Raw genomic sequence first — 26,617 nt, 5'->3', positions numbered from 1 at the left:
AGAGAGGTGCAGGAAGGGGCCCCCCCAGGCATTCCAAAACCTTGTTCTGGTGTTGTGGTGAAGGAACAAGGCTAACTACTGCTATCTTTATGAAGAAGAAAATCAACTGGTAGTTCTGTCTAGCACGCAGTAAATGCAAAAATCCATTCATTTGCATTTGACACAGCAAATTTTAAAACTAATTTGAAAACATACGTATCAAGGAAATTAAACTCTGAAAATAATCCCTAATCTTCTCCAAAACTGCCCTCCAGGGAGATTTTGTTTCTAATTCAGCCCTGAAGAAGTCTGGTTCCATGATTCTTAGACTATAAGAAGAGACAAAAAGGGTCACTGCTATTTTATCTAGGCACACTTTAGATATCCAACAATGTAAATCCCTATAAACTTTCTGTAAAGATGCAGGAATGAGGACCAGAGAGATAAAACTATGAACTGCAGCGCATACTTTGCATGTAAGAGGCCCAGATTCAACCCCTGGGACTAACTGCAGTTCTAGCATCACCAGAAATGGACCCTTAAGCACCAAGTGTGGCGCCAAAATAAACAAAAAAGGAGGAAAATAATTGAAAGGGTGGATACTGACATACTTGGGGGGGGGGGGGGGGAGGAGGCCATATGCAGCAGTGCTTAGGAATCTGAACCATGGTCAGCAGTATACAAGGTAAGAGCCGTATTTCCTGTTATCTCAGACTGTTTCCTCTTTGTTTTAAAAAGGGGCAGAAACAGTATTTTAGCCTTGCCTCTTTTCCCCTAACTTATCAAGTGATCTGAGCAGGTATTTGAGCCAAGTACACTCATTTATTTAGCATCTGTTTAGTGATTAAGATTGTGCCCCCCGGGACTGGAGCAATAAATAGCACAGTGGATAGGGTGTTTGCCTTGCACCCGACTGACCCGGGTTCGATTCCCAGCATCCCATATGGTCTCCCGAGCACCACCAGTAGTAATTCCTGAGTGCACGAGCCAGGAGTAACCCCTGTGCATAGCCGGGTGTGACCCCCTCCCCCCCCAAAAAAGATGGTGCCCTGGAGCTTTTCAACTTTATGTTTGAATCATTTTTTAGACTAGGGCCAGTTTAAACCCAAAAAAAAGGGGAATGGGGTGGGGGAGGACTCCCCAGTGCTCCAAATGTGCTTATTTTTTATTTAAGGTTTTAAATTAGCATGCATAAAAACATTAAGAATGGTGCATGGTCCTGACTAGAAATTTTAAGAACATTGTATCAGGATGGAATTACATCTCATTCTCTGGTTCCTTCTTTAAATATAAGTTTTTAAAAATTTCCTACTAAATTTCCCTTGTAGACCCTTTGGCATGATGTGCTATTTACATAAAAGAATTTCACAACTGCTTTTGAGACCTGCATCCTAAAACCAAAATAGCTCATGATACAGCCTCTAAGTCATCATTTATTGATTTATAGAGCACCCACCACATGATTGAGGTGCTTTACAATACAGTAAACATCACAACAAAACTCACATAGTTAAATACAATCAACAAATTACAGAACTGAAAAAAAAAAACTGGAATGAAGCAACAATATGTCAAATTTCAAAGATGCTGAGAAGTGGCAGTACAAAAAGGTAATTCCACCAACTGGAGACCAGACAGGCAAAGATACACAGGCACCAGAACCCAAATGGGCAGATTTGTAGAGGATGAGGGAGCATATAAAATTAATATTCACAACTGAGAATGAAGGCCATTAAAGATACTGTAACACCCAAGTGATTACAGAACTTAGTGAAATAACCTCACAAAGATATTATAATGACAAGGAAACCAACATCATATGGATTTTAAAATCACAAAGAGAGGCTAGAAAGCCACTGAGTGGGACCAGAGCCATAGTCAGCAGGTAGGGCGTTTTCCTTGCATGCAGCCGACCTGGGTTTGATTCCAGCATCCTATATGGTCCCCTGAGCACTGCTAGGAGTGACCCCTGAGCACCACCAGGCGTGACCCAAAAAAAAAAGAAAAAAAAAGCCACTGAGATTTTCGAGATTTTGCACCTTCTTATGGGCAAACTGAAATCTCTTAAGTCTTCACAAGAACTTGGAATCAATTTAGGAAATAGTCAACACCTCCACAATTCCTAAGTTCATAATTGGCACAAGCTTGGGAGTTTGGGGGGTGGATTTCCCTAAAGCAGAGGACTTGCCTCACACTAATGAGACACTGGTGCGACAAAAGCCACCTGGATTACTGTCACCTGAATGTGGTTTTATCGTAAATGTAGAGGCATTGAAGTTGTCAGATGAACACTTAAAAGGCACAGATGATACCTCTGACAGGAAAAGAAGTTTACTACCTAGGCAGGTAATTCTGTAGCACATCAGGGCTTAGGTGGAAAAAAGTGTGAAGAGAAGTATACTCACTCCTTTTCTCCTTTCTTGTAGATCTAGCTCTAAGAAATACCCCATAATTATCCCAAAATAACTGCATAGAAGTGGCACTTAAAGTTCAAACAGTTAGTTGTCCCTGAGCTACGAGGTCCTTTGCTATTCCCCAAAATGTCAAATCCCAGGATTTAAGTGAACAGTTTGCAAAGCAGTTACATCATAAAGAGAGCCAAATTCTGATTCCAGTTTGCCAAAAGCAACCACAGAATGAACAATTTCTTATGTAAATAAGAAATTTAGTAAAAGAAATTACAATTTCTTTTACTAAAGAGATTGCATTCAAAGTCCCAGGTAAGAGTGCAATACTGGCATTTTGATGCAAAAATTTTAGTCTTCGGGAAAAAAGCAAGTCTCAAAGTTCTTGAAAAAAAAAACTGGGCTTCAATAAAAAAAAATCATCTTCATAATGAATTATCACATAGTTATGGCTTTTTATAATACTTTAGAGTACAGAACAAACTGGGATTTACAAAAGGCAATCTACCATTACTGCATCTTCAAGCATTTTACTTTTGATTGACAAAAGAATTATTTTTAATGCAATTATTTGTAGAGGATGGGGTTATGGAAGAAATCTGCTGAAGCATTTCTCCAACTTCCACAGGGCAGAGATATACCAATTCTCACACTTTTAACATCATGTCCCATCTAGTACTGTCTATGTTTCTATCCCTCATATGCCATAGATTACATCCTAATTTCAGCCTCACACCAAACAGAGAACCTGGATCTGACTTAACACTGCACATGCTCATTTCACCATTTTTTAAGTTGTTTCAGAAAACTGCATGATATGAAATATACTTACGCTCAAATATACCCTACTACATTAGCATCAGAATCTGTATGTCAAATAACAAGGCATTTATTATACCTCTGTAATCCTTTGAAAGTCATTGAAAACAAACTATTATACACTGCAATGGCCATGTGATTTTCAAGTACTAAGTTTGTTTGCATAAAAAAATCAACCTGAGATTTTTCTCAACTGCACTTCTCTAGCACTCAATAATATAACCTTCATTTGATACAATAAAAGCCAACAACTTGACAATTATTGGAAAAAAAATTGTATTTTGGAAGAACTCACTACATAAGGTGACAGAATTCCAAAATCAAATTACATGAAAATATACATCGCAATCTCTTTGTACAATAGGTGAGAAAAATCTGCAGTAGAAGGAATAGAGGCAAAGAAATATAAAGGACAAAGGAAAAGGGTATTAGGATAAACAGCACTTTTAATTGCAAACCCAGAAAAAAAAGCCTGTATCTGTGCATGCTTTAGCATCCAACCTTAACAGTAGGTAACTGCAAAATCGGGCAAAAAATGAAACAAATCAGATAAAATCTTGCACTGTTTGGGAAATTTTTCAATAACCTGAATTCAGGATCAACTTTTTTTAGTTCTTGGAAGTAATAACTGAGTTCAAGAGCTCTTAATAGCCAAAAAGTATTATTGCTACATCCAATCCAAGACACAGGTTGCGCTAGAATACAAAAAGGACAAAGCACCTAGTGATGACCACACTGAGGTCATCATTAAAAATCAAGTAGTTGCTTATTAAGTATTTCAATATTTGAACTAAATGATTGGAGAACATTCTGGCAGATAGAAGAGAGAAAAGCAAAGGGGAGTGTGTCAAAACAAAGAAGATACAAAAGTTTAGTAAGTGAAAAGATTTTAATGAAATCTCAATGGTTTAAAGGAAATTAAATGGAAACTTTTAATCCTAATTGCTTTTCATCTGACATGCTTTAAAGGAGTCTTTTAAAACTGATAAGAAACAATGAATAGGTAAAGAAACCCTGCTAAAATCTTTTAGAATTTACACGATTCTTATTCTACTACAAGAAAGCATTATTTGGTACAAGATGTATTGGTGGATGTACATGAACAGTATATATATTATCCGGATCATGTTGTGCTATGTACAGGTCTTTACAATTCTTCCTGAAGGTTAAAACAGTTCATTAGAATTCAAAATGCGTAATCATCTGTAAGTTGGCACTTGTTAGGCTCTTGTCAGCATTGATACTGGCATGTTTTATTGCAGCCCAGTTCCAGCCAGTGTTTGCCAACTTGTTACAACAGAAGTCCAGCAATAGGTGGGTAGAGTGCAGGAAAAACAGTGCCACATTTCTCAACTGGAGACCTGTAGTAACAGAAACAAGATTAGATGATGAGTACATAAGTTATGAAAGGGTTGGTCAGAAACATTTGACTTTGTTTTTGTCTGGGGTCCACACCTGGCTGTGCTCTGGATGCAGTCCTGGCTCTGTGCAGAGATCGCTCCTGGTGGTGTTGAGGGAACATATGTGGAACGAGGGATTCAAATCAGGGCAAGCCACATGCTCTATTTCATTTTGTTGGGAACATTTTAGGCTCAGTTTGCTCTTAACCAATATGCCAGGCACATATGGAAATTTCATTTTAAATTTAAATAGAGTAAATGAAACTTTAAAGTGAGTCCCCAGTCCACTGGCCACATTTTAAGTGCTCGATATGCCCTGACTACTAGAGAGGTCAGCAAAAATACCGCATGTTCCATCTTGCACAAAATTCTCTGTACATTTAGATTTTTAAATTTCCAAATGTCTTTTAGTTTTTATTGCATCGAGAATAATAAAATGAGCACTTAAAAACAGGTGATTTGGAAATTTATAAATATTTAAGGATACTCAGAGAAATCATTTTAAGGTTGCAACATACTTATCAACTTGTTAAATTTTACCCATCCCAGATATGCATGCACCAAATTTTCTTCAGCAACAGATCCTGTATCTCAATTACCATTTTTTAATTGTTTAATATCAGTTGTCTCATATACTCAATCAGCCTGGAAGTCAAGGACCACATTTATTTATTTATTTTTTGCTTTTTGGGTCACACCTGGCGATGCACAGGGGTTCCTCCTGGCTCTGCACTCAGGAGGTTACTCTTGGCGGTGCTCAGGGGACCATAGGGGATGCTGGGAATTGAACCCGGGTTGGCCACGTGCAAGGCAAACGCCCTACCCGCTGTGCTATCTCTCCAGCCCCCAAGGACCATATTTAAATAATTTAAAAACCCAACCAAAAAGAAAATACTGGCTGGAGAAATAGCTTTGAAGGACTGGAGTGTTTGCTTAAAATTTGGGAGCCCTGATTCCACTATCCCACACCTCTGGATTCCCTGAGTTCTGCTGGGAGTGACTCCCAGCAATGTCACAGGTAGCTTGCCAGGCTTTGCTGTGCGGGCGAGATACTCTCGGTAGCTTGCTGGGCTCTCCGAGAGCAGCAATCGAACCCGGGTTGGTTGGGTCGGCTGCATGCTAGACAAATGCTCTATCCACTGTGCTATCGCTCCAGCCCAATTGGAATAAAACTGGCAGCGCAAAAGACTGAAATCAGGGCCTACCACATGCAAGACATGTATGTGTTCTAGCACTGTGAGCTATCTCCTAGACTCCCACTTTTGTTCTAAACTACAAATCTGGATATGGTTCACGTCTGAAGTATTTAAGTACTTTTTTTCAATATTTATTTATTTTTACTTTTTGGGTTACAGCCAGTGATGCTCAAGGGTTACTCTTGGCTCTGCACTCAGGAATTACTCCTGGTGGTGATCGGGGGACCCTACGGGATGCCAGGGACGAACCTGGGTCAGTCACATGCACGGCAGACACCCTCCACACTGTGCTATTGCCGTGGCCCCTTCAGTATATTTCTAAAAGTAGAATCAAATCATTGATTTTCTATGTTATGACATGACTTAATTTGTCTTTTAAGTTTTCATTGTTGTTGTTGTCTTTTGTTTTAGGGCCACGTCCAAAGATGTTCAGGGGTTCCTCCTGGCACTGCACTCAGAAATTACTCCTGGCAGTGCTCGGAAGCCTATATGGGATACTGGGATCAAACCTTAGTTTCACCATGTGCAAGCAAAAGCCCTATCTCCTGTACTATCTAACGGCCCCCTCCCCTCACCCTTTTTAAAAAATACAATTTTTATGTTTAAAATTATTTTTGGGAACACATTTGGCAGTGCTCCAAGATTACTCGTGGTTCTGTGCTCCACGCCAAAGATAAAATCCAGGCCTCCCATATGCAAAGCACGTACTCAGTCCTTTGAACTATCTCCCTGCTCACATACAATTTAATAATAATAAAGATAATACAAATTAATAACGCCTACTCCAGGTGGACTTCCGGTGACCAAGAGCTTCCACAAGCAAGGCCCAGCTATGCAGGTTCCAGGACTACATCTCCAGGCCGCATGGCAGCAGAGGATCCAGGCTGTCCCTCCCCGGGTCCCCGCCCACCCAGAAGACTGGCTGTCATCTCCACAATTAGCCTCTGGGCACCATCTTATCACATCAACAGCCCTGGCCCAGAGACACAGCAGCAAGTTCCAAATGACACCACAGCGTCAGGCCCAAAACACAGCCAATGTCACTAGGGCACCCCAGATGGAGCAGGTGCAGTCTCCCCACCTACTCCAGATGGAATCCCGGTGACCAAGAGCTTTCAAAGCAAGGTCCAGGTATGCAGGTTCAAGACTACATCTCCATGCCACATGGTTGCAGAGGACCTGGGCTGTCCCTCCTCAGGTCACCACCTACCCAGAAAACTGGCTTGTCACGCCCACAATTTGCCTCCAGATGCCATCTTAGCGCACCAACAGCCCTGGCCTACAGGCTCCCAACTGAATCCCAAAATGGAGTAGTGCCATACAGAGATATCTCTGGAACCCAACCATTTACAATCTAGAAATTTACATTTACAATCATGCCCACGTGAGCTCTAACAATATTCAAAATGAGCTCTGGAAAATATATTATCTAGCATCTGGCCCTGGCAGGTAGGCTTGAATGGTGGTGGGAAAATTCAAGCAAAATTAATGCCCCAAATTAGAGCGAGAGTATTGGCGAAACTGTCTGCCATAGAGGCAGGGTGAGGACTGCAATGTCTTTGTATGTGGGGGGGCGGGGGTGATACTTGGGAACTGGTGGTAGAAAATGTGCACTGGTGGAGGGATGGGTGTTTCATCATTGTATGGCTGAACCTCAAACATGTAAGCTTTGTAACTCTATCTCATGGTGATACAATAAAATAAAAAGTAATGTGGAGTTCATGCCCAATTCAATCAGCTTAATCAATGTCTAACAAACAGCAGTACTCCTACGTTATTTAAAAAAAATACAATTTAATAATAATAAAGGATAATACAATGGTTAGGGCGCATGTTACAATGTGCCTGGTTTAGGTTCAATCCCTGTACCACATGGCTTCCCAAGCACTTCAGGATGTATCCTTGGAAGCCTTGAGTATTGCCATACATGGCCCTATGGCACTGGTCTCCAACACCTGCAGTTACTGCTGGAGAATGTTCCTATTCCCTGAACAACACAGCTTAGGAGGCTCCCACACATCCCCAAATACTAATACTCATCAAAAAGAGCTAATAAAAACTAAACTACATTAAAAAATTATCCATTATACTATAAGCAGATACAGATTGTCCTAATTCTTAGACTCATTCATTAAAACTCATACCAAATGTTAGGGATTTTAAATGTTTAAGTAGATATACCACTCTAGGAAAATTAAACAGTCTTTGAAGGCTAGAGGCACTTGCCTTGCATGCAGGCAATGCTACTTCATTCCCTGGCACTGCACTGTTCTCTGAAAGTTACCAGGAGTAGCCCCTGAACACAGATATGGTAGTACCCTTTAAAAACCACCAGGTGTCTTTAAAGACCATCAAATGCCCCCATAAAGAAAAAAAAAAAAAGCCCTAAACAGTTTGGTCCTCACATACTCACATATGACTTACATACTTGCTAAGAAAGATGCTGAAAAAGTTAGTGATTTAAAATACCTAAAATATATAAAACAGACATGTTTCCAAATAAAAACCACTTTTGGACCAGAGAGATAGTAAAGAGAAGGTAAGGACCATACCTGATCCCCAGCACCACTAGAAGTGGACTAGAGCAATAACACAGCTGATAGGGCGTTTGCCTTGCACATGGCCGACCCGGGTTTGATTCCTCCATCCCTCTCCAAGAGCCCGGCAAGCTACTGAGAGTATCTTGCCTGCACGGCAGCGCCTGGCAAGGTATCCATGGCATATTCGATATGCCAAAAACAGTAACAAGTCTCACAATGGAGACGTTACTGGTGCCCGTTCAAGCAAACTGTGAACAACAGGACGACAGTGCTATCACCAGGAGTAAACCTTGAGTAGTTGGATGTGGCATTAAAACACACCAAATAAAAACCCCATTTTTGACTGTGTTTGTGGTTCTGGGGGATTGAACAGGGCTTCACACAAACGAGCCATGTACCCTAACAAGGAGTCATATTCTTACCCCGTAAAAATCACTTTTTAGATTTGTGATTTTTTTCTTTTGGTTTTGGGGCCACACCCAGAGTAACCCCTGAGAACAGGGGTTACTTGTGGCTTGGCACTCAGGAATTACTCCTGGAGATGCTCAGGGGACCATATGGGATGTCAAGGATCAAACCCGGGTCAACCATGTGCAAGGCAAACGCCCTACCCACTGTGGCTCCAAAATCTACTTAAAAAACAACAACAAAAACAACCCATGTGAGGTTCCAGATTGTTACCTGCATCACAAGAATAAGAAACAATTAAAAAATAAAAAACCAGAAAAACCTTTTTGTTGATATGCCAGGGAATGCTGTCCAAGTGGTCAAGCATACATGTTACATGATGCTGTTAAAAGTAGCACTGTAGTACTGTCTTCCCATTGTTCATCGATTTACTCGAGTGGGAACCAGTAACATCTCACAACAAATTGTGATACTTGTTACTGTTTTGGGCATGCTGAATATGGTATGGGGAGCTTGCCAGGCTTAAAAGTAATTTATGAAAAACAACAAAAAACTGAAAATACGTTTTTCTAAATATGTCAGGGATGTTGTCAAAGTGGTCAAGCACACATCTTATATATAGACATCTTATATGTGCCTGGATTTGATCCCTGGCACCATTTTCCCTTCCCCCAATACCACAGGTCATTACCCCTACAATAAAGAAGCAGGATCGAGAGAGGACTCAATGGGTTGGTGCACATGCTATTTATTGCATGAAAAAGAGACCTGGATTTGATTCTCAGAGCATCATTCACCAAGCTGGGAGTGCCCTTGAGCACTGCTAGGTGTGGCCCAATCTCCTTCCTCCCTCCCCCCTCCCCAACAACAACAACAACAAAAACAAAAACAAATCCAGGGATATAACTGAAATGTTAGAACAATTAGTTTACAAATATAAGGCTCTGGGTTCAATCACCAACACTACGAAAATCAAACATAAAACCCAATTCCTCACTCAAAAGTAAATTTTTTCAATTATTTTTTTCTCCTATCTCAACCATTAAGTGAAAGTAATCCATAAGTAACTAAGTAACAAGGCAATTTTCCACATAACATTTCAAAGAGATGCTTCTAAAATTTCTAATACATCTTACATTGTCGTCGATTTGCTCAAGCGGGCCCAGTAAGGTCTCCATTGGAGACTTTGTTGTTACTGTGTCTGGCATATCGAATACGTCACGGGGAGCTTGCCAGGCTCTGCCGTGCGGGCGAGATACTCTCGGTAGCTTGCCAGGCTCTCCGAGATGGGTCGGCCACGTTGGCTGCATGCAAGGCAAACGCCCTACCGCTGTGCTATCGAAATATCAAAAATCCATTTTTGTTCCTCCTTGTCCCAAATGAACTTATTCCTTTGTCATGGCACTGGTGAACAACAACATTCAATTCCTTTCTGAGGTCTGTAATAGTTTAGTTAAAGCTCTGCTCTTTGGATAAGCCCATATGTTGTGTCCCATTTTTCCCGTCTCGTTTTTTTTGGAGGGGTGGGATGCACGCTTAGCAGTGCTAAGGGGACCATAAAGTGCAGTGCTAGGGACTTAACCTAGGTCTCCCACATGCAAAGCATGTGCACCAGTCCTTTGAGCTATCTTTCTGATCCCTGCCATATCTTCAAAATAAAAATTGTGCAAGACGTCTTCAGTCTTACCCGACCAAGGTAGACCCTTCATCTCTAGTCTCACAGCAGCTTTATTCATAACCTTTGGTTCTAACCTTTCACTATTTAGTCATGCTGTGTGTACTTTCACTAGAGATCTAATGATGATTTACCCCGATCATGATCGCGATCATCCTGTTGTTCATCGATTTCCTCGAGCAGGCCCCAGTAACGTCTATTCGTCCTAGCCCTGACATTTAAAAAAAATGCCATATTCAAGGCTCTTCAGGATTAGAAGAATGAGACCCATCATTGTTACTGGTATTTGGCACATTACCCCATTAAAAAAAAAAAATCAAGCAGGTTTAACTGTAGCTTTTGAGAAGCAATAGCCTAGTGGATGCTAGCAACTAAAATCATGAATTAAATGAAAACATGAAATTCAAATGACCAAGTCACATTAATTTATAAAGAGCAGAATGACATACATTTAAAAAGAGTAGAATGATTTAAAAAAATTAGCTTACCCTGAAATAAGTGAAGTTATAGCTATTGAATAAATGTCACTCAAAAGCAGTCTCTTGGCTTTTTCTTACACAGCGGGCAACTTTCCTTTTGAATTCCCCGTTTCTGTCTTCCCTCCATTCTTTCTGTAGATAATTAAAAAAAAAAAAAAGAAAGAAAGAAAAAAGTAGTATCAAGTAATTCCACACAAACTCCTCTTAAAATCGCTGTTGTTTCTGGGTTACAATCGCAGTGTCAGGGCTTACTTCTTTCTGGCTCTGTACAAAGCGATCATTCCTGGTGGGGCTCAGGGGACCATAAGGGATACGGGGGTGTGGCAGGGGGCAGGGGGAGCTGAACCTGGGTTGGCCACATGCAAGGCAAGTGTCCTACCCACTGTACCTCTAATAGTAATTGAAAATGTATTGCTTTTTGGGTAGTCCATTAAGTGCACAATAAAGGAACTAGAAAGACTGGGGAGAGGGGAGTGAGGACGAGACAAGTACTTAACTAGTATGGCATGGTCCCCTGAGTACCCCTGGGAGCTACCATGAAGCAGAGCTGAGAGTAATCCCAAACACCTCTTTTTTTTTTAATTTTAAATTTTATTAGTGAGACACCATGAGGTACAGTTGTAGATTTACAAATTTTTGTGCTTGGGTTTCAATTATACAACGATCAAATACCCATCCCTCTACCAGTGCCCATTTCCTACCACCACAGATCCCAGTATCCCTCCCACCCCCCATCTCTCCCATCCCACCCTGCCTCTGTGGCAGGGCATTCCCCTGTGTTCTCTCTCTCCTTTTGGGTGTTGTGGTTTGCAAAAGAGGCATTGAGTGGCAATCGTGTTTGGTCTCTAGTCTACTTTCAGCATGCTTCTCCCATCCTGGGAGGATCCTCCCAACACCCTTTATTTGGTGTTCCCTTCTCTATCTGAGCTCCCTTTTCCCCTAGTATGTATGGTTGGCCTCTAAGCCATGGAGCAAACCTCCTGGTACTAATTCAGGCCACTCTTGGGTGTTAGTAACTAACTAACAAACACCTCTTAAATGTACACTTTTAAAAAGCTAAAGCTGATATGGTGTATTCAAAAAATAATTTTGCAAGGCACTCTTACTGATATACAAGAGCAGAAATCTCCCATGCAAACGACTTCCACCGGCAAAGTTCTCTTAAAAGTAGGAAAAGGCTATAAAGAACTATAATGGTTTTCTATTATACTGGTAAGAAACCTACAACTTACAAATGAAGTAATCTGAAGCAGGGTGTGAGGGCAGATAGATAATACAGTTAAGATCTTGTATGTGGCCTAAACCTGGTCCAATCCCTGGGACTACATATGGTCTCCTAAGAACTGAGCCAGGAGTAGTCCCACAGAATCTCTGAATGTAACCCTGAAACAAAATCTGAAGGGTAAGACTAAAACAAATGTGTGTGCATCAATATAATTCTCACTTTCCTCAGTACCACAGAAAATAGCATGAAAGTCAACCAATAACAAAAAAAAATCTGTTGAGAGCTTAAGAGTAGACAGCCTTGTTCAATCCCCAGCATCACAAACACAATCAAAAGTGGTTTTTTTATTTGGTATATTTTAATGCCACATCTTGCAGTGCTCAAGGTTTATTCCTAGTGGTGCTGGGGATCAAACCCAGGTTTGATGGATGCAAGGTTTGCTCCTTACCCTCTCTCTACTGTAAGAATATATGCACACATATATGTATATACACATATAAATATTATATATCATTTGTAAATATATATTTGTATATATTATAAATACACAAATACATTTACTTGGGATACATATATTTTTCCACTCACATTTCCTTATTTTCAATAAAACTATTTTGTTTCACTTAAAAAAAAACAAAAACAAGAAATAACCAACAATCTAGGTAAGAAGACAAAAGGACTCAAGTCAATGGCAGATAAGTGGATATGAGTTTAGAGAAACTTACAGTTCTTTGGGGACTGGAACAAGATCAGGCAAAAACTTCCAAGAAAAAGACAGATTGGAGGATGAAGGTACCAATGCACCAAACATAGCTACTACTTGTCGAATCACTATTCTATGCTATTAGTATGATGATATAGATGATATTATATTATCACCTGTATCTTATACATAAAAGACCCCAAAATTTAATGGAACAGAACAGCACACAGGAACTTAACAGAATAAAATAGCATATGTTTGTATCTTTCTTCTCCAGGGAGTCTATAAAAATAATCATATTTTAACTTTCTTAAAGGTGTAATAGATCCTCATTTATCACAGAAACTAGCATGAAGGTCATCCAAAAACGAAAGGAAATTTTTTGTTGAAAGTTTAAGAGCTGACAGAAAAACAATAAAAGATCCAACAGAGAAGGTAAAGTAGTAGCCTAGAGGTCTCAATGAAAATGATCTATTTCCGGGGGCTGGAGAGATAGCACAGCGGGTAGGGCGTTTGCCTTGCACGCGGCCAACCCGGGTTCGATTCCCAGCATCCCATATGGTCCCCTGAGTACCACCAGGAGTAACTCTTCAGTGCAGAGCCAGGAGTAACCCCTGTGCATTGCTGGGTGTGACCCAAAAAGCAAAAAAAAAAAAAAAAAACTATTTCCACTGTCTGCTTCCCAATAAAAACCACCCTCCCCCAACATACACAAAAAGTAACAAGTGGCAGCAACAGCCAGCATTTAGCAGATCTGAGAATAATAGAAGTTGGGTTGAAAATAGAGAGTAAAGAGACCCACAATTTCCCTCCCACCAATAAGAATTTTAGTTTCTTACTAAATTAATAATGATGACATATTTTCTTACTAAATTAATAATAATGATGCATTTTGTAAATACACTGGTGAACACTAGGATCAGAGATGCTGGTATGAGTATTAGTAATATTACATCTTTATTCTGGCATTTAAATAATATTCCTCTCCCTCCAGTTCTTTTAAAAGCCATTGGTCTTGAAGGACAAGGACACACACACACACACACACACACACACACACACACACACACACACACACTTCAATCAATTTTCTTTCCTAAACCCTCAGTACTTTTTATCTTTGAGGTTTTTGGGTTTTTTGGGCCACACCCAGCTGTGTTCCAGGCTCTGTACTCAGGGATCACTTCTGATGGTGCGTGGAAGGTATATATGTTGGTGAGGATGAACCAGGGTTGGCAACACAGATTAACTTCTGTACATATCTGCACTATTTTTCAGATGGAAAGGACAAAACAAGGTATTAACCTGGATAAATGTCACTAATTCAGAGCCTAGGAGAAAGTGCAAGGGGCTGGAGAGGCTGTGTTGCATGTGAGAGCAGCACTAAGCACCACTGATGTGCCCCCTCCCCTCCAAGAAGCTACAAATACCAGAAGGTAAGAACAGCACACATACAAACGTTCTCAGAGGGTCAAAGTGAAAGTACAGCAGGGAGTACACATTGCCTTATATGTGGCCGACCCAGGTTTAATCCCCGGCATCCCATATGGTCTCCTGAGTACCACCAGGAGTAATTTCTGAGTGCAGAGCCAGGAGTAACCCCTGAGTACAGCCGGGTGTGACCCAAAAGCCAAAAAAAAAGCTCTCAAAGGACAATTTTCCCAGTGCTGAAGTCTTCAAACTAAAGTATATACCAATTACAGAGATGGCAACATTTTATTTTTTTTCTAGAAAATTGAATCATTTATTCCAAAGATAAGTGTACAATCACAGCACATAAACAGCAAAAATCCAGTATTATTAATGCCAAATTCTATAACAACACATTTACATGGATTATCTAATTTAAACCTGATAACAGTAATTTGAGGGAGGTTCTTCATTTAATCCTTCTTGGAGAGCCCGGCAAGCTACTGAGAGTATCCCGACCACACGGCAGAGCCTGGCAAGCTCCCCATGGCGCACTCGATATAGAAATGGCAACATTTTAAATTCACAAAAAATTGCACACTTTTAGAAGGTTGATAGTCAAAAAAACAGGATCTAGACCCACGAAAATGGAATGGGTGAATGGGTTATAGCATGCTTAACTCTGAGATTTTGTTGTGTTTTGTTCAGGGTCCTCAGCCAACAGTGCTCGGGACTTACTCCTGGCTCTACACTCAGGAATCACTCCTGGTAATTCTCAGGGGACCACAAAGGATGCTGGTACTCTAACCCACTCTGCCTCACGCAAGTCAAGTGCCCTACCCACTGTACTACTACTCCAAGTCCTAGAGCTCAGTTTTATCTCCCTAGAACAGATCTGAGCCAAGCACTGAGTCAGGAGTAGTCCCACCCTAGTACCATAAGGTGGTTCCCAAATCAAAAGACCTATAGGAATGAGGAGGAAAGAGAGGGAAACACCAACAAATACATCAGTCTAGAATCAACATTCTCAACAGCAACAATAAACGATGAAAAAAAAAATCTAAAAATTTAAAATTTTCTTTCCTAGAATTCTATAACCAAAGTATCAGTAAGAGTAGATTTTTGACATGTAAGGATTCAGAGTTAATTCCACATAATTCCCTTTCTAAACAAGTATTCTAGAATGATACACAGCAAAAGGAATAATTCAACCAAGAATAAAAGAAAGATGAAGAAAAATGATTTGGAAAACAAAAGATCCAATCCAGAAGAGCAATGAAAGAAAAATCTAAGAAAAGCTACTGAACAAAAGGCAACATCAGTTCAATTTGTGGTCAAAGAAGATCTTAATACAGGACTTTCATGAACTATACCTCAGTAATTTAAAATGTTACAAAAACAAGAAATGCATTGACATTTATTATAAGTCAAAGATACAGTTCAGCAAGTAGGGGGTTTGCATTGCACATGGTCGACCCCCATTCTACCCCTGGCACCACATACGGTCCCTGAATATTTGCCAGAAATGATATCTGAACACAGAGCCAGGAGTAAGCCCTGAGCACTGCCAAGTAAAATCCAAAAACACAAAACAAAAAGACCCAGGTTATATAATGCAAGAGGGATGGGTAATTAATATTTAAAACTATGAGATAACTGATTAAATCAGAAAAAGAATGAGTGGGTTTTAAAAATGAAGTAAATTTTGCATAATCTGTGATATTTAAGATTAGATATCTTGCTTGCATATTTCAACTTTATATTATGGCTTTTTAAAAATCCCTTGGGAAGTTCTGAGAATGACAGTTTTGTTTGAGGATTCAAGCTATATTAAAGAGTTACCTCTCACATATTCATATTCTCTCATTTGCTCTGAATTTACCCTTCATAAAGATTAAAACTCAATTTATCATTCTTACTTCAAAAGACCTGATGGTTACGCATGAATCAAATGAAACCATCATCTGTTCCCTCTCAGTATGGCTCCGCAGGAAGTTTTCTTGGAGGGGTATACCCTGCAATGCTTGGTCCATGCCAGAGGTGCTTGGGGGTCACCTGGTGATGATAGTAGTGAGGTGGGTAGAAGTGGGTTATGGAGAGTCATTAAGTATCAAGCCCAACGACTCACACATACATGTGCTTTACTACTTGACCCACATGAAAAAAAAAATCTGTTATTACTTCTTCTATATTACTTCTTCTATTAGCACTGTCTGTAGCACTGTCCTCCCATTGTTCATCGATTTGCTCGAGCGAGCCCAGTATTGTCTCCATTATGAGACTTTGTTGTTACTGTGTTTGGCATATCCAATACGTCACGGGGAGCTTGCCAGGCTTTGCCATGCGGGCAAGATACTCTCGGTAACTTCTATTACTTGGGCCAATTAAATAATAAATTAATCTGGGCCAGTTTTCTGCTTTTTATTGCAAAATTTCGAAGCCACAGTCATCTATATATATATATATATATATAAAATTTTACATATCAGATCATGTCCACTCTTATACGTATTAAGTAACCCCCAATGATACCCACAAAGGATGAGTCTGATTTCCTGGCTTAAATATATACTAAACAAAGATTCCATAAGAATTAGAACAAGAGTTAGGAATTAATTAAGTTTAAAGAAACTGAAAAAATTCAAAAACAAAATAAATGTGTTCCTAGAGTCTGGATTACAAAAAAGAAAAAGAAAAGAAAAGAGTTACAAGGGTGGCAGCAATATTGGAGAAATGCTACTACTCTACCAGTGACAGACTTCTACCTTAAGTATAAGAAAGAATAAAGACTTAGAATAATTCCAAATAGTCTCATACAGTTCAGCAATGAACAATTTTGTAAAATCTCCACAACTGGTACAAGGTGAAGGAGTGTGTACTTAACCAATCCAAGAATTTCATAGATATAATAGTTTGAAAAGTAAAAGCTTGGAGTTAACAACCTGGACCCGAAGTATCAGGTATGACAATCATATTATAATTATAAAGATACTGTTGTTATTTTTAAGAGGCATCTTAATTACTAACAAATAAAACAATTATGTCTGTAATTTATTTTTGTATCAGAAGAGAAGTTGGAGGAAGTAACATAAGGAAGAAAAGCCATGAAAGAAAAACCTGGTTGATTAATAATTTGATAGCAAAACTATCTTCAAAAATGAAAGTGAATTAATTACATTCCTATTCAAGGACAAAATTTGTGGCAAGCAGACCTGTCTTACGAGAAATGTTGAAAAGAAGTCCTTAACTTGTTAGAAAATGACACTTGAGGATAACTCATGGGAAGATAGAAATATATTGGAAATATGAACATCAACAGAATTTTTTTCAATGTATTGTTAGGCTCAAGCCTCACGCTTGAAGGAACTGGCAGAAGAACTCAGGTGTGCAGGACCCGGGGCGGAGATCTCCAAGCCTGCTCAGTTAGGGACTGGGCCTCCTCCACCCAGACCCCCCATGTTCCAGTAGCTAGACAGTTACACCTACCAACTGCCGTGTAACCCCATCAACAGCCAAGATCCAGAGACTATAAAACCAAAGCTCCCGGAGAAGAACAATGCAGAGACTGCTCTCCCCATGCCTGACTGTTCTCACCGGGGCCCCTTGGAAGGGGCGGGTGGAGTTTCCCTCTCTGCCATGAGCAGAGCCCCGGCAGACGAAGACCTCCGGGATCCAGCCACAGCTATGCTGAGACCACTCTCCACACGCTTGAATGAGCCTCATGCATGAAGGAACTGGCAGAGGAACCCTGGTGTGTGGGACCCGGGGCTGAGATCTCCAAGCCTGCCCAGATCGGGACTGGGCCTCCTCCACCCAGATCCCCCATCTTCCAGTAGCTAGACAGTTACACCCACCAACTGCTGTGTAACTCCATAAATGGCCAAGATTCAGAGACTATAAAACCAAGCTCCCAGAAGACCTCTTACTGTCTAGTTTTCGCTCTCACAGAACCCAGCAGGCTACCGAGAGAGTATCCTGCCCGCATTTATGCCTGACTGGGAACACCTGTAAAGGTGATTAGAGGCTGCCCCAACAGCCTCCATCCCTCTCGGAGACCCCGGCAAGCTACCAAGAGTATCCCACCCACACAGCAGTCCCTGGCAAGCCTCCTGTGGTGTACTCGATATGCCAAAAACAGTAACAATGATGGTCCTCGGTCCCCTGACCTTGAAAGAGACCCCAATATGCCATCGGGCTACACTAGCACGTGACAGGGACAAATGGAGACTTTACTGGCACCCACTCAAGTAAATCGATGAACAACGGGGTGATACTGATCAGAAGAGAAATGGATAAAAGCTGATAAAAAGACTAAAACACACATATATCCAAACATGTATGTACATATGAAGAAACTTGTCATTCCAATAAAGTTTAAGTAACAAGGAGAGGGAGCGTATGCAGGTAAACTCCTTACCGCTGCATCAACATTAGCAGGTGAATCTCCATTAGGGTCTGCCAGCATAGAAATGACACTAATCATGATGGTTTCCACAGTGTGGATGGGAAGCCAGCGTTCTTCCGGCTTTTCATAACCATACTTATCTTCCCCAGGCTCATGAAGAATAGAAATGCACACATCACCATTTTTATCAACTGTAAAATCAGAGAAGAATTCTGTTCTTTAGAATATTTAAAATAATTTGGCTATATTTAAAATATCCATTATAGTCCCAAGTACCCATATAAAATATTAAATATATCCAGAAATTAATTTCCAAACTGAAACCTGTTAGCCCTTTAAGAATGCAAGCAAAGAGAGCAGTAGTTTAAAAAAAAATAAGCAAGCAATCTTTATCTTTTACTTGCGGGCCGGGGGGGAAATGCTCAGGGCAGGGTGAGGAATGGGGCGAGTGGGGCGAGTGTTACTCCTGGCTCTGCACTCAGGAATTATTCTGGGAGGTGCTTCCAGTACCATGTAGGATGCCAGGGATCGAACCCGGATCAGCTGCATAGAAGGCAAATGCCCTACCACCTGTATAGATACTTATTAGCATATAGAAGGCATCGCATATTTACATATAAAAAAACACAAATGAGCTACTGAATTTTCTTCACTTAAAACATATTATGGCCTAAATATCAGAGTCATAAGATTTCTTAGTTTCCTTAGTAACTTTTTGTTATTAGTTCTTTTGGGGTCACACCCAGCCAGTGGTCAGAGCTTACTCCTGGCTCTGCACTCCAGGATTGGGTTTATACCTGGCAGACTTGGAGGAGTGTATGGAGAGCTGGGACCAAACCTGGGTCAGCTATGTACAAGGAACTACTCACTGTACTACTGCTCTAGTCCCAATAATTTATTTCTTATAAACAGTGTTCATCAAGGGGCCACAGATTTTCCTAAAAAATAAGAATACCATAACATATAGTTTCTATCACAATGTACAATTAAATTTTCAGGGGAAAAAAATAATGTGCTGAAATTTATTAAAGAGCATGTCATACTGATAACGGAATTCATAATGTTCACAAGGCCCTTTTTCTATAAAACTATTTTACAATTCAAAAAAATTTAAAAATCGTTGGAAGTAACCGCAACCAGAGAAAAAGCACAGGGGTTAGGGCTTGCCTTGCATGTGACTGACCCTGGTTCAGTCTCTGGCATACCTGGTTTCCCAAGTACTCCCAGGGTGGCATAGGTATTCCCTAGCACTGCAATGCCCTCACAGCATGGCAACCTTGAGTCCTAGCACTGAAGCACCAAGCCCAAATGCCAAAAATTGCAGGAAATCCCCAAAGCTCCTGAGCACCAACTAGGAGAACCAAACAAAACTACTGACATAATAATCTCCTGACATATTTATATCACATAAATAACTCCTTTGTTAGTGAAATTATCAAAATAAGATCATTCACTAATCTTATATGTCAAAGCAAACTTATTGGAGAAAATTAGGGAAATATTAAATTTTTTCATGTGCACTGGTGAAGGGATAGGTGTTAGAACATTGCATGATTTGAAAAACATGAACAACTTTGTAACCAAATCACGGTGATTAAAGTCAGATTCCCAAATTCCACAAATATGGCATTGGCTATATATACTTTATTTTTTGTTATACAAAAAAAGACTAATAAAAGTGTAATAGGTATAATTTTAAAGCTCTTACATTATAATAAAATCTGTACCTTATAAAAACCTTATTTTTTATGTACTGATGCTCTACAACTTCGTAAATATACACGGTACAAAGCATATTGTATGTGAGCTTTTAAATAATTATACCACCCTCACCTCCTAGTAAATCTATTAACTAAAATGGAAAACATCAAAAGGCAAGAATAGTAATATAAAACTTCCTGCCTCCTGCCCCACCCTTGCCCCTTTCTTTCTACACTTTGTTGTGGTGTCAAGAATCACAATGCAAATGCCTCTGGGATTGAAACTGAGGCCCAACACAGGAAAGTAGATCTATCACTGAGTCTTAACAGCATCAGTCAGTCAATAAGAGAAAACTCATACATGCGTGCGTGTGTGTGTGTGTGTGTGTCTAGAGCCTCACATACATGCCCAAACTCAACACTGAAATATATATACAACATTACCAAGAAGCTTTTTATTATAAAGACTTCTTTTAAAAAAATACATTTTCCTTGAAAACATGATAATACGTGTTAGTACAGAAGTATTTCAGAAAAAGTCAATTTAAAAAACATTTTATTTGAGGCCAGAGAGATAGTGCAGCAGAAACAGTACTTGCCTAGCGCACAGCCAAGTTTTCAATCTGGCACCCCATATGGTCCGAGTTCACCAGGAGTGACCTCTAAGCACAGAGCCAGGAGCAAACCCTGAGCACTACCAGGTGTGGCCCCAAAACAATAAATTTTTTTTCTTCCCAAAAAAGGTCTCTTTTTATAAAGAAATTAAGTTATCATAATCTAGCATTTTTCATGTTCAACCTTGTTATTTTAAGAACAGTTAAATATAGAAATAGGAGAGTTTTATACCTATTTCCGAGTAACATTTTTATATCCAATATACTCATCAGAAACACAGTTCCCACTGCCACTTCCCTTAGAACTAAGAGTCTTCTTTATTGATCATTGTTAAAATTCACAGGTAAAATCTAGTTTATAACTTTTCTAAAATGCTTTTGGGGTGGGTCTCAAAAAGAAACACTAATATTCACAATGTGATCAGCTCCTCATCCTAAAGAATAACACAAAGATCACGTGTGTAATGAGCACAAGCAGCTTAGTACAAAATTCCAAAGCAGTTTTATTCAGAACTGATCCTTCCTGTTTAACTCTTACATTTTAGTAACAAGTCATCATGTTTGTAAAAGTAAAACAATAAACTTACCATTTGGGTGCCAGATTTCTGTAATGAATTTCATTTTAGGAGGTCGAAGGGGATAATCTTTTGGAAAAGTGAGATGAGCCTTAAAAACACCACCTTCGCTAGAAAAAAAGAAAAGTTTTTGTCTCTATGTTTCTGCTATAGAAAACAGGTGTGATAATGTTAATATTATAAAAGAAGTAAATGAATATGTGGATTTCAAACTATCCAAACACCCAGTTTCAGAAACTATTATACTTACCATCTTATGTTAAAAGCTAACTCGGCTGGAGTAATATTATAGGGTCTAGGGCACTTGTCTTGAATGACGCCAACCCAGGCTTCATACCGGACCCCACATATGATCCCCACCAAGAATAATCCCTGAGCACAGAACCAGGAGTAAATCCTGAGCACAGCCAGGTGTGGCCAAAACTTTTTTTTTCCAAAAAAGCTAATAAAATGAAATGATTAGCTTTTAAAAATCATCCAGGGTTGGGCTGGAGAGATAGCACAGCGGGTAAGGTGTCTGCCTTGCACATGGCCAACCCAGGTTCGATTCCCAGGATCTCACATGGTCCCCTGATCACTGCCGGGAGTAACTCCTGAGTGCAGAGCCAGGACTAAGTGCTGTGCAACGCCAGGTGTGACCCAAAAAGCAAAAAAGAAAAAAAAAAATCATCCAGGGTCAAGGAAACCAAAGGGATGGAGGACAGACTTTGCTTGAAATTGTCCTGGATTTGATTCACAGCAATGTTGGGAAATGACCCCTACCCGCATAAGCACCACTAGGTCTAAGTCCCCCACAACCCTGCAAAAAAAGAAAAGAACGGCAAGAAATAAAAGGTGGGTCCTGAGAGGTAGTATGGCAGTAAATTGCTTGCCATGCACAAGGCCGACCCACGTTCAATCCCTGGCACCTCATACACTTCCCTGAGCCCTGCCAGAAGTGATTTCTGAGTAGAAAATCAGCTCTAAGGACCACCAAGTATATAGCTCCAACCCCTGCCCACAAAAAAAAGACATCCAAGAATCGTATTATTGCTGCTATAAACCTCTCATTCACTTCCAATTATAAAGCTTCCCAGGCTTAAAACAAAGTTTAGGGGGCCAGTATAGTATAGAGAATGTTATTTGCCTTGCATGCTGGCTGACTCAGGTTCAATTTCCAACATCCCATTCAGTCCCCCAAGCACTGCCAGGAGTGATTCCTAAGCACAAAGCCAGAAGCAGTCCCTGGTCTGGCCCACTAATAAACAAACAAACAAACCTTAAAATAAATTTTAAAAAATTGAAGACAATACTGCCTGTGGAAGGTGGTCAGGCTGCCAAATTTTTTGTTCCTTTTTTCTGGTTTTTGGATGACACATGGCAGTTCTCAGAATATACTACTGACTCTATGCTTACAGGCTAGTCCTAGTGGGGTCTGGGACTTGCTGTGCCATGTATTGAATCACATGCAAAGCATGCCCTCAGTCCACTGAGCTATTTATTATCTCTCTGGTCACCAAGTTACAGAGAGGGAGAGGAAGAAAGAAAGAGAGACCTGAGTGAAAGTACAGAGGGTAAGGCTGGAGTAATACTATAGCATTTAGGGAGCCTGCATGTAGCTGATCTGGTTCTAGTCCCTGGCATCCCATAAAATCCCCTGAGGAACGACAGGATTAAGCACTGAGCGGCACGGAGGAGGGGGGAAGAGAGATCTAGAAACGCAGAAAAAAGTATGGACCGGGACCTACTGTACATTAGGTATGGCACTTGCCTTGCACCTGGCTCACCAGGTTCAATCCCTGGCAACAATATGGTCCCCCTGACCCCATCAAGAGTGTCCCTGAATGAAGATGAGAAAATAGAGGAAGGTTGGAAGTGTGACTTAGGTAAAGCACATGCTTTCCATGTGTAAGGCACTGGGTCCCATCCCCAGAACAAAACAAAGTGTGTTAAAAAGAGTACATAACTGGGAGGATCCTCCCAGGATGGGAGATGCATGTTGAAAGCCGATTACAGACCAAACATGATTGCCACTCAATGCCTCTTTGCAAACCACAGCACCCAAAAGGAGAGAGAGAACAAAAGGGAATGCCCTGCCACAGAGGTGGGGTGGGATTGGGGGTAGGGGGGAGAGAAGGATACTGGGATCATTGGTCATTGGTGGTGGAGAACGGGCACTGGTAGAGGGATGGGTACTCGATCACTGTATAACTGAAACCCAAGCACAAAAATTTGTAAGTCTACAACTGTACCTGATTGGTGTTTCACTAATAAAAAATTAAAAAATAAATTAAATAAATAAGGAGTACGTAACCTAGAGCTCGCCAAAGAGTTTACCAAAGGGTAAAAAAATTACCCTTTTTAAATCGAGGCCTGGGACTAGAGAGATAAATAGGAGAGAGGGGCACTTGTTTTACACATGGCAGACCTGGGTTATACTTAGACACCAGACTTGATGCCTGCCTGGAGTGATCCCTCAGTGCAGAGCCCAAAAACAAAGACAAAGACCAATTGCCATGGGTTGGAGAGACAGTACTAGTGCGGCTTATCCACAGTTGACCCAGTGGGATCCATAGTATTATAAACAGTCCCCTGAGCAATGCCAGGAGTGACCACTGAGCAAAGAGCCAGGAATAGGAACTGAACACTAGCGGACACCTCCCCAAATTCACCCAAAGTACAAATAAAACTAATTACTATTACTATTTTTTTAAAAAATTTTAAATCAATAGGGTAGCTATCTAAGCTACATACTAATCAGTTTGAAAGTACTATGTAAATCATACCAATTTTAGAAATTTCTTTCATAGAAAAACATTCAAAAATCTGCTAGAAAAAAATTAAATAAACAACAACAAAAAACACACAGTGGTGTTCAGGACTTACTCCTGGGTCCTGGTTCAGTGCTTCAGGGATCACTCCTGGTTGGTCTTGGGAGATTATATGCGGTGCTGTGGATCAAATCCAGGCTGGCCACATGCAAGGTAAGTACCCACTGTGCTCTCTCCCCAGCTCCCCATATTATTTTGTTTTGTTCTGTTCTGTTTTGTTTTTGAGCCACATCTGGCGGTGTTCAGGAATTGTTATGCCTGGCTCTGCACTCAGTAATCACTCCTGGTAGGGCCCAGGGGACCATACAGGATATCAGGTATCAAACCTGGGTTGATCACATGCAAGGCAAGCACCCTACCCTCTCTACTATCACTCCAGTCCCCTGCCCCCAAACTATTCGAAACAGCACTAGAAAGATTAAAGGACAGCACATAAATAAAAAAATTGTGTGAAGATGAGAATAATGACAAATATACAGCAACTACCAGTCTCAAATAATGTGAAGCTCAGATAAATCAATTATTGCTGAAAGGAACTAAAAAAGTACGGAGTGCCCTCTAGTGATAAAGTGAAAACCTAGAGGCATGTTAAAATATAATAATCATAATCATTTTCACTGTCACTATCCTCCCGTTGTTCATCGATTTTCTCGAGCGGGCCCAGTAACGTCTCCACCGTGAGACTTGCTGTTACTGTGTTTGGCATATCGAGTACGTCACAGGGAGCTTGTCAGGCTTTGCCATGTGGGCGAGAAACTCTCGGTAGCTTGCCGGGCGCTCCGAGAGGGGCGGAGGAATCGAACTCATAATCATAATAACAATAATAAAGCAGCCAAAATAGCTTTTAAAGAATTTTAACACTTGAATAACTTTAATATTTTATTATCATTACACAACTTATTAAATGGTGAATTAACCATTAGGTTTGGGTAGCCCTACTAACTTGCTTCCAATCCTATATGCGTCCTCTACCCATTGAATCTATTACCTTCAAAAAGTTCTAACACATTTTTACACTCTCGTAGGCCTATTCCATTTTCCTTTTTTAAAAAACATTCTGGTTTTACTCTTACAAAATTGTATTTTTAAAATAAATTGTAGGATTTATCTATTTCACTAAGTTTGAAAATGGAGCAGCATAGACTTATTCATGGTATTTAAAATTTATATTCTACGTATGCTAGTATACATATTTAAATTTCTATTATAAGAAAGATAGGTTTTGGTGTTTTTGTTTTGGTGCCACATCCATCAGGACTGAGGGGTTACTCCTGACTCTGCACTCAGGAATTACTCCCAGCGATGCTCAGGGGACCAAATGGGACCCATGCAGTCGCATGCGAGGCAAACATCCTACCTATTGTATATCCCTGTGACGCCAAGAAAGTTTCTGAAAGAAAAAAAATCTAAAGCATCAACTTACTAATTAACAATTTTGTGAAATTTCAGCTTACCTTTACTCATCTACATGTACAGATGTTACCACCTCCAAACACTCCCCCAAACAAAAATCTCTCATATGTGGAATATTAAAAAAGTATACTAAGGGAAAAGCAGACAGCCAAAAATATAGAAACTAAAAATTTTGCCTACAGAACCGAATTTATCTGTGTGTTTGTTTGTGTAAAAAGGAGAGAGAGAGACACAGAGACAGAATATGTGTGTGTGGGCACTCTGATTATGGGTGCAGCGTTTAATCATATATGCATAAAAGGTGTAACTGGCAATAAAAATGGTAAAAAGAAAGTTCTTAATAAGAGTACCTTAATAAAAATGGTAAAAAGAAAAAAGTTCTTCACACTCTACTAATTTCTAATAGTATGCCTTCTCAAACAACTGCCAGATAACCTCTACTGTCTTCACACCGCTGAGATAACAAGAATATCAGTAACATCCTTGCTGTTAACCAAGAACATTTTAAGTACCCTTTTTGGTGATATTGGCAATCAAACCCAAGATCCTCAGACATGGTAGGTTAAGCACTCTACCACTGATTTCCCTTACTTTTCTCACAGTCCTGCTCTCAATAATTTACTATTTATTTCTGGAACAAATGTAACTATCTCTCTAATCCAAGAGGCTGTAATAAGCCCTCGATTCCCTGTCTATTTTCAATAGCAGCGATAAAGAATGTTTTGTTTGGTTTGGGGACATACAGGGCAGTGCTCAGCGGGTGACTGTTGTTTGTGGAAGGTTGAATGGGTGTCATGTAAGGCAGTGTTCAGGGGACTATCCAGTGCTGAGGGATGAACCTAGGCCTCTGCTGCAAGTACT

The 26,617-nt window shown here is 40.2% G+C and overlaps 1 protein-coding gene across 1 annotated transcript in view; it reads right to left on the bottom strand.

Moving 5' to 3' along the window:
* Window positions 1-1,394: 1,394 nt before the first annotated feature.
* UBE2G1 (ubiquitin conjugating enzyme E2 G1) overlaps window positions 1,395-26,617 on the bottom strand; it is a 102,410-nt gene continuing 77,187 nt past the window's right edge. The window contains exons 3-6 of the mRNA XM_056127632.1: window positions 21,546-21,643; window positions 18,657-18,835; window positions 10,911-11,033; window positions 1,395-4,564 (exon numbers count right to left, since the gene is read on the bottom strand). Of these exons, the coding sequence (XP_055983607.1) occupies window positions 10,947-11,033; window positions 18,657-18,835; window positions 21,546-21,643 (364 nt within the window). The 3' untranslated portion in view covers window positions 1,395-4,564; window positions 10,911-10,946. The remainder of the gene's footprint in view (window positions 4,565-10,910; window positions 11,034-18,656; window positions 18,836-21,545; window positions 21,644-26,617) is intronic.

This window comes from Sorex fumeus, unplaced genomic scaffold (assembly GCF_029834395.1).
Source record: "Sorex fumeus unplaced genomic scaffold, SorFum_2.1 ptg000063l, whole genome shotgun sequence".
NCBI classification, from domain to species: domain Eukaryota; kingdom Metazoa; phylum Chordata; class Mammalia; order Eulipotyphla; family Soricidae; genus Sorex; species Sorex fumeus.
Note: the sequence above shows the minus strand (reverse complement) of the source record. Positions and strands in the feature narration are given on the sequence as shown.